The following is a 13,961-nucleotide window of genomic DNA, read 5'->3' on the forward strand; positions in this document are numbered from 1 at the left end:
GGTCACTTTTGGGGGGTTTCCACTGTTTTAGCACCACAAGACCTCTTCAAACCGGACATGGTGCCTAATAAATTAAATTAATTAAATGTCACCTCTACTTTGCTCTAAATTCCTGTGAAACGCCTAAAGGGTTAATAAACTTTTTAAATGCTGTTGTGAATACTTTGAGGGGTCTAGTTTCTGAAATGGGGTGTTTGATAAGGGTGTCTAATATATGGGCCCCTCAAAGCAACTTCAGAACTGAGCTGAAAACGAAAAAATAAAATAAAAATGAGGCAATACTTCGCTTCTTACATTATACTCATAATGAGCCGCGCCCACCCCGAGATGACCCCAGTTTTGACCGTTTGTATAAACGGAGACCCCTATTAGACCATTTCAGTGCCCGGTTTTCCCAAGCATTCACCCCCGAGAAGTGTATTTCTATAGATGAATCCCTGGTACATTTGAAAGGGAGGCTTCAATTCCGCGAGTACCTGCCGGGTAAGAGGGCAAGGTATGGCGTGAAGATGTATAAGCTGTGCGAGAGTGCATCAGGGTATACCTACAGATTTAGGATATATAAAAGGGAAGGACACCAGTACTCAGCCCCCAGAATGCCCCCCCTTACTGGGAGTTAATACAAAAATTGTGTGGGATTTGGTGCACCCACTGCTGGACCAGGGTTACCACCTCTACCTGGATAATTTTTATACCAGCGTCCCACTCTTCAACTGCCTCGCTTCCAGAAGTCCTGCGGCATGCGGCACTGCTAGAAGAAACCTGAGAGGCCTCCCTACTACTCTGCTTGGGCAAACACTCAGAAGGGGTGAGAGCAGGGCACAATCTAGCAGCAACATATTGTGTGTCAAGTACAAGACCAGGGAGATGCCACACCAGTACCCATGTACCTGTACGAGGTACCAGTACAGGGACCCCCAAACTAGACTGCATCCTGGACTACAATAGGTACATGGGAGGGGTGGACTTGTCAGATCAAGTCCTGAAGCCTTACAGTACTTCTGGAAGCGGGGCCACAGGCATCGTACCAGGGCAACACTTTTTAGGAGAAGTTCCCCAAACTGGCAAGAAGGGAAAAAGTCAAAAGAGGTGCAGAGTCTGCTATAAGAGGGGGATAAGGAAGGACACAATATATCAATGTGACACGTGTCCCGAAAAACCAGAGCTCTGTATGAAAGAGTGTTTTCAAATTTATCATCCATCCCTTTATTTTTAATTTACCCCAGTTTTACTCGCTCTGATCCACTTCGCACAGCTTACCCCTCCTCATCTTTCCCCTCTGAGCCCTGCTGTGTGCCCAGGCAGCTGATAACAGCCACATGTAGGGTATTGCCGTACCCGGGAGAGCCAACATTACAGTTTATGAGGTGTATATCTCCGGTGGCGCATGCTGGGCACAATATATCGGACACTGAATTGGCATATATGTATAGAAAATTGCAAATTTCACTCTGCACCAACTGCTGCGCATTATCTTTTACACAATACCTGTGGGGTCAAAATGCTCACTACACCTCTAGATGAATGCCTTAAGGGGTGTCGTTTTTAAAACGGGGTCACTTCTCGGGGGTTTCAACTGTACTGATACCTCAGGGGCTTCTGCACACACGACTTAGCACCAGAAAATTCCCAGTAGGCCACATGGTGGTCCTTTCCTTCTGAGCCCTCCCATGGGCCCAAACGGCAGTTTATCACCACAAATAGGGTATTGCCACACTCAGGACAAATTGGGCAACAAAATGCGGTATTTTATTCCTTGTGAAAATAAGAAATTTTGAGCCAAAACTACCTCTTATTGGAAAAAATTACATTTTTTTGAATTCACAGCCCAATTCAAATAAATTCTGTGAAAAAACTGTGGAGTCTAAATGGTCACAACACCCATAAATGAATTCCTTGAGGGGTGTAGTTTCCAAAATGGGGTCACTTCTGGTGGGTTTCCATTGCTTTGATACCTTTGGGGCTCTGCAAATGCGACATGGCACCCGAAAACCAATCCAGCAAAATCTGTGCTCCAAAGAACACATAGCGCTCCTTTCCTTCTAATACCTCCCATGGGCCCAAACGGCAGTTTATGGCCACAAATAGGGTATTGCCGCACTCAGGACAAATTTGGCAACAAAATGGGATATTTTATTCGTTGTGAAAATAAGACCTTTTGAGCCAAAACTACATCTTATTGGAAAAAAGTTTTTTTTTTTTAAATTCACAGCCCAATTCAAATAAGTTCTGTGAAAAAACTGTGGGGTCTAAATGGTCACAACACCCATAAATAAATTCCTTGAGGGGTTTTGTTTCCAAAATGGGGTCACTTTTGGTGGGTTTCCATTGCTTTGATACCGCTGAGGCTCTGCAAATGCGACATGGCACCCGAAAACCAATCCAGCAAAATCTGGACTCCAACAAACACATAGCGCTCCTTTCCTTCTGAGGCCTCCCATGGGCCCAAACAGCAGTTTATCACCACAAATGGGGTATTGCCGCACTAAGGACAAATTGGGCAACAAAATGGGGCATTTTGTTCCCTGTGAAAATAAGAAATTCTGATCAAAAATGACATCTTATTGGAAAAATTGTCATTCTTTTAATTTCACAGCCCAATTCAAATACGCGCTGTGAAAAAACTACGGGGTCAAAATGGTAACAATAACCATAAATTAATTCCTTGAGGGGTGCAGTTTCCAAAATGGGGTCAGTTTTGGGGGATTCCTACTGTTTTGGCACCTCAACACCTCTCCAAACCTGGCATGCTGCCTAAAATATATGCTAATAAAAAAGCACCACCAAAATGCACTAGGTGCTTCTTTGCTTCTGGGGCTTGTGTTTTAGTCCACGAGCGCACTAGAGCCACATGTTTCTAAAAACTGAGTTTCTAAAAACTGAAGAATCTGGACAATACATATTTAGTTGTGTTTCTCTGGTAAAACCTTCTTTGTTACAGAAAAAAAATAGAATAAAATTGAAATTCAGAAATAAAAACGAAATTTGCAAATTTCACCTCCACTTTGCTTTAATTCCTGTGAAATGCCTGAAGGGTTAAAAAACGTTCTAAATGCTGTTTTGAATACTTTGAGGGGTCTAGTTTTTAAAATGGGGTGCTTTATGGGGGTTTCTAATACATAGGCCCCTCAAAGCCACTTCAGAACTGAACAGGTACCTTAAAAAAAAGGCTTTTGAAATTTTCTTAAAAATATGAGAAATTGCTGTTTATGTTCTAAGCCTTGTAACGTCCAAGAAAAATAAAATAATGTTCAAAAAACGATGCCAATCTAAAGTAGACATATGGGAAATGTGAACTAGTGACTATTGTGGGTGGTATAACCGTCTGTTTTTCAAGCAGATGCATTTAAATTCTGAAAAATGCTATTTTTTCTACATTTTCTCTAAATTTTGCAATTTTTCTCAAATAAAGACTGAATATATCGACCAAATTTTACCACGAACATGAAGCCCAAAGTGTCACGAGAAAACAATCTCGGAATCGCTTGGATAGGTTTAAGCATTCCGACGTTATTACCACATAAAGTGAAATATGTCAGATTTGAAAAATGGGCTCTGAGCCTTAAGGCCCAAACTAGGCTGCGTCCTTAAGGGGTTAAAAAATAAAAATAGTGGACTACGCTATTGTTTACGTTGAAAAACTGGAAACCTTACGGAATGAAGACAAACGGAAACCATTTGCAACGGAAGCGTTACCGAAATCAATGGTAATTCAAACGGAAGCTGGTTTCCGTTTGGCTTTCCGTTCATGGGTTCCTCCAACGGAAAGCTGTAATGGAACCCAAGAACGGAAACCAACGCTGATGTGAACAGGCCCTTAATGGTATAATAACTTTCTCTGAAAATAGTTCCCAAAGAAATGTACAAACAAAACCTCTACATTGCTACAGTGATGAAAAATGCAGGGGAAGCGAACGATTTTAAAGGGAATCTGTCAGTAGTTTTAGAGGCATTGAAACGATACGTGTTAATCAACGTTTAATTACCACGGCGCCGCAGTCACAAGTTCCACTGAAGCGGTACAAGTTCTGCTCTAAGTGACCGCTCTAGCGGACTTCCCCCTCCCCTATATAGCAGTTTTGAGGACTCAAAACTGCTGACAGATTCCTTAAAGGGGCACACGTAATAGGGCACACGTGTGATCGCTGGGGGTCAGACCACTGGGACCCTTAGCGTTCAGGAGAACACGGAACCGAAAGTCCCCCGAAGTGCTCCATGAGAAGCATGGGACATCTGGGGTCTGTGTCCGGCAGCTCCATAGAAGTGAATGGAGCGCCGGTCACGCATGCGCACAAGTTTGACCGGCACTCCATTCATTTCTATGGAGCCGCCAGACACAGACCCTGGATGTCCCGTGCATCTCATGGAGCACTTCGGGGCACTTTCGGTCCCCCGTTCTCCAGGACCCCCAGCGATTACACATGTATCCCCTATCCTGTGAATAGGGGATACATGTGTTTTTTGGGACAACCCCTTTAAGGCCATAATCGGCAATATCCATTAAGAGGTTAATATGCTTTAAAGGGACCATGTTCTATGTTATGTGTGAACGAAATTTAGCTTTAGGAGGTTCTAGAGTGACCTTGTTCTTGGCTTCGCAGATGGGAATTTCTATATATAACGGGCTCTTTGTGGATATTCTGCTGCCTGGGCGGACTCTTGTCATTTGCTTTCATAGACTAAATGGTCTTTTTGTTTTCTTTATTTGTAAAGCGTATCCCAGCAATATAAGGAGACATCTACTTATTCTGAGGTCATTCTGATAGGACGAACACTGGGTAATGGAATAAGAAGGAGTTCAATTATTATTAGATGAAAATGGCTGACAGTAGTTTGCTGTATCCTGTTGTGCTTAAAAAAATTCAACTTCATTTGGATTAATTTTACTTTTTTCAGGCTATGAAAAGAGATCCATAGTGGATGTCTAGTGATTATAACCGCTTCCCGACATCCGCCATATTTATACTGCGCACGCTGGGTGGGGGAGTATGGAGCGGGCTCACGGGCTGAAACCGCTCCATAGAGCAAGTGTGTCGGCTTGTTTAACCCGTTAAATGCCGCGGTCAATAGCGACCTCCGAATTTAAATGACTAAAAACAGGTCAGCTACCCCCTGTAACGTTCCAACGCCCACCCCCCATGTTGAGATTGGGGGTGTGCCGTTGGTTGGCATGGCAGCCTGGGGGCCTGATGAAAGACCCCGGGTCCCCCATCTTTGTACTACTATGAAGCCCTGACTGTCAGGATCACGATATACTGCAATACATTAGTATTGCAGTATATCGTGCAAGTGATCTAACGCTGGTTAAAGTCCCCCCTAGGGGGACAAGTAAAAAAAACAAAACGTAAAATAAAGTTTTCTTTAATTAAAATAATTAAAAGTTAAAAAAAAAAACTTTTCCCATTTTCCCTCAAGCACAATGTAGAAAAATAAAAAGCTAACATAACAGGCATCGATGTGTTCGTAAAAGTCTGAACTATTACAATATTTCATTATTTAGTCCGTATGGTGAACGCCGTAATAAATTAAAAACATCAGAATTGCTGTTTTTTTGGTCACTTCATCTCTCACAAAAAATAAAATAAAAAGTGATCAAAAAAATCTTGTGTAAATGGTACCAATATGAACTACAGCTCGCCCCGCAAAAAATAAGCCCTCACACCGCTAAATCGACGGAAAAATAAAAGTTACGGCTCTCAGAATATGGCCACAAAACTGAAATATTTTAGTTTTAACCATCAGTTTTTTCCTTGTAAAACACAAAGAAAACGATATAAATTTGGTATCGCTGTAACCTTATTGGCCCCCAGAATAAAGTTAACATGCAGTTTTTACCGCACGGTGAACGCCGTAAAACAACACCCAATAGATTGAAGAATCGCTGTTTTTTTCCAATTCCACCCAACATATATATTTTTTTTTCTTGTTTCACACTACATTATATGGTACAAAAAATGGTGCTGTGAAAATCTACAACTCGTCCCGCAAAAAACAAGCCCTCGTACGGCAATATTGATGGAAAAAATAAAAAAGTTATGGCGTTTGGAAGGTGGGGAGGAAAAAACAAAAGTGAAAATCTGAAAAATGGCTGCGGAGGGAAGGGATTAAAAACCCATGTTGCCTTTTAATTCTAGTAAAAACTCAGGAGTGGCACGGTGCAGGGAAACATGACGAAGGGGCTGCGGGGCTTCACACTGCCACGCTCCTTCATTCTAGAGATTGTGGGGGTCCCACTGGTTAGACCCCATCAAGGAGCAAGTGATGGCTTATCCTAACGATCTACCATTACTTGATTAGGTGGGAAAATTCTTTGACAGCATGATATTGCGACCGGTGTCTTAATTATACTAAACTATGTTTTACTCTGTGGCTTTTTAGAGAAATCATAGTTTTAAACTAAACTTCGGGCACGGTATTAAGTGCTGCACGGTTCATCTTCATTGACAGGTCTCTCCCTATTTGTGTATTGGAAGAGAGCTGTCAATCAAGTTGATGAAGACGGGGAGAGGTCGCAGGGGAGATGCTCAGCGGTGGACAATTCTCTCTGAATTCGGCGCTTATTAAAACTATGATTTTTTAAAACATTGCTGCACTTAAGATTAAAACAAAGTTTAGTGTAATCGGAGCACCTGTCGACATGTCATGCTGTCCGTGGTTAGAGCAGTATAAACATGCTGATACGTTCTCTTTAATTTACATTAAAATAATCATTGTAGTTACATTTCTGTATTATACTGTAGATGGTTTCGCTTGGAAACAGTTGACAATCTAATGTCGGACACATCCCACACTATATTCCCTTGGTTGAACTTGATGGATATGTGTCATTTTTCAGCCGTACTAACTATGTAACAGTACAGTGAATGATGTGAAGACTACGTTTCCTGGAATCACATCACTGAGTCAGTGCAAGCATTTTGCTCATAGGGAATTCTGGGAGATTTCTGACCTGAAGCCTACAGAATTGTGAATACAGCTCTGGATTTAAGGCCTCCTGCGCATAGATGTAGAGTTAAAAGATACATTTCTGTTTGCTCTGCATCCTCCACTAGAGGGAACATAGGAGAATATGAGACCTAAAAATAACATGGTGTTAAAAGGTGGGACGTTCACCTTAAATATTTGAAGCATTGCTTAGAGCAGTGTTTCTCGAGGCACGATACACATACCAATACGGATATGTGCCAGAGCTGCAGGGGGTAGACGGTAAGCTTAGAGGGGCTATCACTTCTTAGGAAACCTCATGGAGTAATGGGAGCAAAATATTAGGATGGGGGACACATCCACGTGCGGTGGGCATGGATTACAAATTTAAAGTTAATGGCCATATGATTCTGCAGATATTCAGTTTAACCCTCAAAACCACACAGCCATTAACAATCAATGTAAATGCCAATCGTTATCTACCATGCGAACTGCTAGTTCTATATTGGGGTCTATTATTTTAAAAAAGAAGATTCTTAATCTATCAAGGACTGATATCCCATTATTGGCTACTAGCTTTTATACCCGGCGTTGCTCGGGAGGTTGACTTACGGTATAGATAGAGTAAAAGCTCACTATCTAAATACCTCTCAGTATGAATTTAATTGCTAGAGAGTGTAAATAATGTTATTGGAAGCATAAAAGAAATGAAATGAAGCAATATATTCATTACAGATTTATATAGTGTTGATTGAGGACTGCATGTATCTATTCCAACGCTTTCTTGTAAACAATGTTTTTTGTCTTTTGATCTGGTGCCAAGATGTCGAGATTCTTTCAAGTGCCGACTCTGGAGCAAGCAACATATAGTTGCCCATGAGAAAAACGGACTTTGAAGGTGTATTTCTGCCACTTTCAGGGATTGACCTTGAGCCTTGTTAATTGTCATTGCGAAGGCTAGGCGTACTGTGAACTGTTGCCGCTTGAACTTGCAAGGAACATCATTTGGATCTAGGGGAAAGCGAGGAATAAAGACAACTTCCCCCTTGGCACATCCTGTTAGTATGGTGGCCTCGATGACGTGATCCATTTTAAACCAATGAAAAATCGGGCTTCAAACAAACTTTCGAAAATATATATAAGATGGAATATCATATACCATATTTACGACTAGAGGAATGGTTTAGAAGAGGTATCGCCACCCTGGCTCATTTGTATGATGATAATAGCTTAATGCCGTTTGATATTCTGCATGAGAAATTCTGCTTACCTAATACTATGTTTTATCAATTTCTGCAAATGCAAAATTTTTTAGCATCAGTTAATATAGTAGAATGTAAATCCCAATATTCTGTCCTCTAAAAATTTTTTTGGGAAAAGTAACGAATATAAGAGGTTTGTTCGATAACCTACACTTCCTTAGGGATCATTAACTTACCTAGTAAAGCAGGGTTCATGACCAAGTGGGGGGAGGAACTTCAGACAGCTTTCCCCATAGGGGAACGGAACTCTGCATTGTTGTGGTCGATTTAAATGTTCAAACTGCATAAACCATGCAGAACAGAATAGGAAGATACAGTTACGATGGTATCTGACTCCTGCAAGATTATCTTGTATGTTCTCCAATTATCAGCCCTTTTGTTGGAGAGGATTTGGACAAACGGGAACATCACTGCATATTTGGTGGTCCTGTCAATACGTTGTCCCACTATGGATTCAAGTATTCCATCTAATCTTACAAATCACAGGTATTAAATTTAATTTCAAAGCTGGTTTGGCGGAACTTTGTTTGGGCCTAGGTAATATCACCTATAAAGATCTGTGCATATATTTTGACAGCTCGTAAGGTGATCGCCCGCAACTGGAAGCTACCTAACACTTCCCAAATTTCGGAAGTAATAGCACTACTAAATCAACGTATGCAACATGAGATTATATATGCATGTAATTTGCAATCTAGAACTAAGTTGTATAAACAATGGAGGCCATGGCTTGAAAGCTCATATGTGGTAAATTTACACTGGTATAGGAGGATATGTTTCTATGTAAAAATACTTGAATTTTTGAAATGGTTGAAAGGCTGCTAATCCCTCTTCCCCCTCCCCCCTTTTTTTTTCCCCCTTTGTGTATGTTTGTTATGTTTTCAAAAACTTATTGAAATCGGAAAAAAAAAGTAAATGGCAACGTGGTTTTGTAGGTCAAACTGCGGTATTATATGCAAAGTCATGCGGTCATTAACAATTTGTAATCTTCGCCCCCACCCCCCCCCCCCCCCCCCGCTCGTCACTACATGCAGACGCCACTACGTTTGTCCTCCCCATATCACCTTTCTCAAGTATGCAGAATTAGGGAAAAACACGTTCTCTATAATTTATTGATAAGCTCTGGTCCATTAGGAGCGGAGACAACTTCAGCTGAAATCTGCTCTCCACATGCAGCAGTGAGAATACCAATAACTGCTCTGTGAGACTTCCTGTTTGTTAGCTGGGAGAGTCCGCTGTGAGGGGGGGGGGGGGGCGAGATTCATACGTGACATGAAAACTATGTATTTTCGTTGCAAGAAAATCTGGTGCAGAAATTTACGCCAGGTAATCCTATGGGGGGTATAAAAATCCACAGCTCACACATGCAGTAATTTTCTGTGCATAATTTTTCCTTTGCAGAAATGTTTTCCCGCTGTATACTCTTTGTGTTGCAGATTTTTGATGCAGAATTCTGCACTAAAATCCGTAGGTGTAAATTCTGCAAAAAAAAAAACCCACAATAAAATGTGATTCCATCATTGGCATCAGAAATCTTCAATGTGTACACATGCTGCATACTATCTTACTTCATGCTGAATGTTGTTATATTATCAGCAATGTAAGATGATTCTCCTGTGTATTATGTAGATGGAGGAGGAGGCTAGAAGATGCAGCAGCAGAGGTAAATCCTGTCACAGCTTTCTCCTCCGGGACTGCTGCCGGCTTGTTAGGTTAACCCTTTAGAACCACCTGTCTTTTCCTCTACCTTGGCTACACAGGGAAATCCTATTACATGGCTGATAAAACAACAAAATTCTGTAAGAGGTTCAAGGCTCCTGTGTCTAGTGGTTTAGAATTTTTTTGCCTGATTTTGTGGATCATTGATTCGTCACCCATTAGGATGCATTGGCAAATTCACAAAGGTTGTAGATTTACTTTTAGCAAATTGCTATGAGAAACCTATGTGAATCTATTCTCCCATTGTATGCAATGAACTAGAGAATTAATAAAAAAGTGAAATGGGGGAATTGATTCTCTCACCCCTAATCCTGGCCGGGTCTGAGCACAAGGCTCCACTTTGCCGTTCAGGTGCTTTAGAAAATCGGTTCCCTCACAATTGGTTCCTCCTAAAAAAGTAACATCTCACATTGCGGTCAAAATCTTTAAAGATTTGGACCTCACTCTGCTAAAATGTACATCTAACCTATGTCCCTGTAAGGCCAGTTCACACAGAGTTTTTCGGCGCTGTTTTTGATGTGTCAAAAACCGTCCAAAATCTCCTCCAATTGATTTCAATGGGAGACGGAGGCGTTTTTTCCCGTGAGCGGTAAAAAAAGCATCCTGCTCCTTCCTGCGTTTCCATCTCTGACCTCCCATTGACATCAATTGGAGGCAGACCGAGTGTTTCTGGAACGTGGCGCTCAATAGCCGTGGCCAAAAAACGCAGCAAAGAAAGTGCAGGCAGGTCAAAATCTGCTTCAAAATTCAGAGAGAACTCCTCTGTTTTGCTAATGATATATATTTGAAAAAAGTCTTGCAGCTTTTAGCGGCAATAATTTTTCATGATCACATATGCACTTGGTATCTTGTCAGAGAGACCATAGTGTGCTACACTTTTTTTTGTTATTAGTCTTAAATTGTTTTTTTGTTGTTTAGTGGCCGCGGCGCAAGCAATAGCTGATGAGCGCAGAAGCCAGACTGGATCCAGCCCTATTCCCGTGCAATCCTCAGTTAGTGTAAAGACAACTAAGCCAGGTAATCTTTATTTCCTGTAACACGTCTGTGAGACTTTTCCGTTCTGCAGTAAAGTGATCAGTCGTGTCTGTCTTTTAATAGTAATTGATGGCTCAGCTTTAAGAACAGATGAGAGGCAAAGATTAGCTCGAGAACGCAGAGAAGAGAAAGAGAGGCTAAATGGTAAGCTTTTAGTCTTTGTTATTTGTAAGTGTATTAGCTTGGTAATAAAATGAAGATTATTATCTGTGTCTAATACTGCATGTAGCCTTTTATTAGTCAGATATATCAGGTTCAGATGAAATTTTATTTCATTTACAGCAACTTTATTGTGTCTGTAGTGCTAGATAAATAGTTATTATGTAACTTTGTACATTGCAGCTGCCAAAGAAAAAGAGTTACTTGAAAAAGAGAAAAAATCAAAACTTCAGTATGAGAAGCAAATGGAGGAAAAGCAGAAGAAGCTGGAGGAGCAGAAACTGAAGGATGAGCAAAAGAGAGTCGCGGCAGAAGAAAAAAGAAAGCAAAGATTACTGGAAGACAAGGTTGTTGTATTCCTGGCAGAGACATATGTTGTAGAACATAAGTAAACTAACTATCCACCACCAGACACCAGAGACTTCTAAAGCAGGTGATCAAAATCCTAGCAACAAACTACAAAGTGCTGCTGTGCTACCGTGTACTTGTATGATTTGCATGGAAACATTGTTGAGCATGCAAACTATCAATAGTGCACATAAAAGAGGTGTATTGCCACGTGCTGATACATAGCTGTAGTGTGCCACGTACACAAAAAATTCACTGCAAAACAGTTGAAGTTTTTCCTGCAAATTACAGCAGTTATTGTCCGCATATTAATTACAGATGACACACATTAAAAACCTGTTTCATCTCTAATTACCGTGCAAACGAAAACCGCATCACAAAACCGTGGTCATTTTCTGTAAAATTTAGGCACTTTTGCCGCTCTCCACTTTACTGTTCCCTACACCCAATTCAGCAGAGTCAAGTTAGCGATTTTTAATCACCTGTGTAGATGAGCTCTGCGGTGTTGTGGTTTCCCTTTAGAGCTGATCGCCTACTCTTTTTGTAAAGTGACTCTACGGATGCAACTGTAAGGGCTTGTCCACACGTTGCGGATTTGCTGCGTTTTTTTTTTCCATCCAGAATTGTGGACGAAAAAAACGCAGCACAATACAGTAGCCGTAAAGTGGATGAGATTGAGCAAACCTCATCCACACGCTTCGTAAATACTGAGCGGATAAACGGCTCAGAAATTGACCTGCGTTACGGAAATGTATTTTCCGCAGCATGTCAATTGTATTTGCGTAAACGCTGCTTATTTGTTTCGGGAGTTCCCCATTGAATTCAATGGGAAGCTAAATGCCACAACAAATAGCAGTTGTTGCGTTTTTTGCGGCGGGTTCGCAGCGATCCCGCCGCAAACACAGTTTAGAAAAAAAAAAAGCCTGGTTCTTACCCAGATATCTCTGGTCCTCCCTCCCTCCAGCGCGGCCTCCTGGGATGAAGCGTCATCCCAGGAGGCAGGCCAGCTGGTGATGCAGTTTTCTGCAGCGGACATTCCAGCCGAAAAACTGCACCACAGTTTGGTGCGATTTTTCGCCCAGAATTCCCTGCATCGCACAGGACGGATACGCTGCGTGCTTTTGTGCAGCGTATCTGTCCCGTGTGAACCCGGCTAAACACTTAGTCCATAGACACATACATTGAGTTGTCAGTGCATCCAAACTTTTGAGAGTTTAATGTGACTGTAAGCAGTAGAGATTAGCTGGAAAAATTACTGAAATTGTATTCACTTGCTGAAGTACAGTAAAAAAAAAATAGTGTAGTACCGTGTTGGCCAGAAACAATATGCAATGTTAAATACTCTCGTGTCAAAGACAGTGAAGACAGAAAAAAAAACACCTGCTATCTCTGAGAAATACATTCTTACAACAGGGATACCAGCCGCGTATTATAGATGATCCGATCTATAGAGCAACAAGAATTCCAAAGAGCAATCTTCTGGAGTACAAAAAGAAGGAAAACTACAGCGGGGTGCCCCTAGTGGTCATATACAACCCCCAAATGAACGTCTTGAGGAAAATTGCTGCTGATCTCCAACCTATATTTAACAAAGAATAAACTTAAGGAAATATTCCCGGATTTAACTCTGCTTGTATACAAACAGCCACCAAACCTAAGGAATCCCCTGCTCAGAAGTCCCTCTCATCACCATCAGAGACCGGCACTTTTCCTTGCAACAGTAGAAAATGCAAGACCTGTACCAACATCTTATCATCAAACACCATCCACATACCAAACACGCAGCAGGACTATAAAATCACTGGCACGTTCTCCTATACATCCTCCAATGTAGTGTACATGATCCTGTGTACAAGCTGCATCAATAAAGGAATCTACATTGGGGAAACAATACAAAAACTACAAACCAGGATGAATCTACATAGACATACAATAAAACAGGAGCTGGATACACTCGTGGGAAAACACTTCTCTGGACCTGATCACAGTTTGGCAGATTTAAAAGTCCTAATACCGAAGGGCTATTTTAAAGAGGCTCTGTCACCAGATTTTGCAACCCCTATCTGCTATTGCAGCAGATCGGCGCTGCAATGTAGATTACAGTAACTTTTTTATTTTTAAAAAACGAGCATTTTTGGCCAAGTTATGACCATTTTCGTATTTATGCAAATGAGGCTTGCAAAAGTACAACTGGGCGTGTTGAAAAGTAAAAGTACAACTGGGCGTGTATTATGTGCGTACATCGGGGCGTGTTTACTACTTTTACTAGCTGGGCGTTGTGATGAGAAGTATCATCCACTTCTCTTCACAACGCCCAGCTTCTGGCAGTGCAGACACAGCCGTGTTCTCCAGAGATCACGCTGTGACGTCACTCACAGGTCCTGCATCGTGTCAGACGAGCGAGGACACATCGACACCAGAGGCTACAGATGATTCTGCAGCACCATCGGCGTTTGCAGGTAAGTCGATGTAGCTACTTACCTGCAAATGCTGCTGCAGAATCAACTGTAGCCT

The 13,961-nt window shown here is 41.6% G+C and overlaps 1 protein-coding gene across 11 annotated transcripts in view; it reads left to right on the top strand.

Annotated features, from left to right (window-relative positions):
• The window catches only part of MAP7D3 (MAP7 domain containing 3), a 67,657-nt gene that overhangs the window by 15,594 nt on the left and 38,102 nt on the right, over positions 1-13,961 (top strand). For all 11 annotated transcript variants that reach the window (XM_075835916.1, XM_075835917.1, XM_075835919.1 and 8 more), the window contains exons 2-4: positions 10,824-10,922; positions 11,004-11,084; positions 11,283-11,446. In XM_075835916.1, coding sequence (XP_075692031.1) covers positions 10,824-10,922; positions 11,004-11,084; positions 11,283-11,446 — 344 coding nt within the window. The remainder of the gene's footprint in view (positions 1-10,823; positions 10,923-11,003; positions 11,085-11,282; positions 11,447-13,961) is intronic.

The sequence above is a fragment of the Rhinoderma darwinii genome, chromosome 8 (genome assembly GCF_050947455.1).
Source record: "Rhinoderma darwinii isolate aRhiDar2 chromosome 8, aRhiDar2.hap1, whole genome shotgun sequence".
NCBI classification, from domain to species: domain Eukaryota; kingdom Metazoa; phylum Chordata; class Amphibia; order Anura; family Rhinodermatidae; genus Rhinoderma; species Rhinoderma darwinii.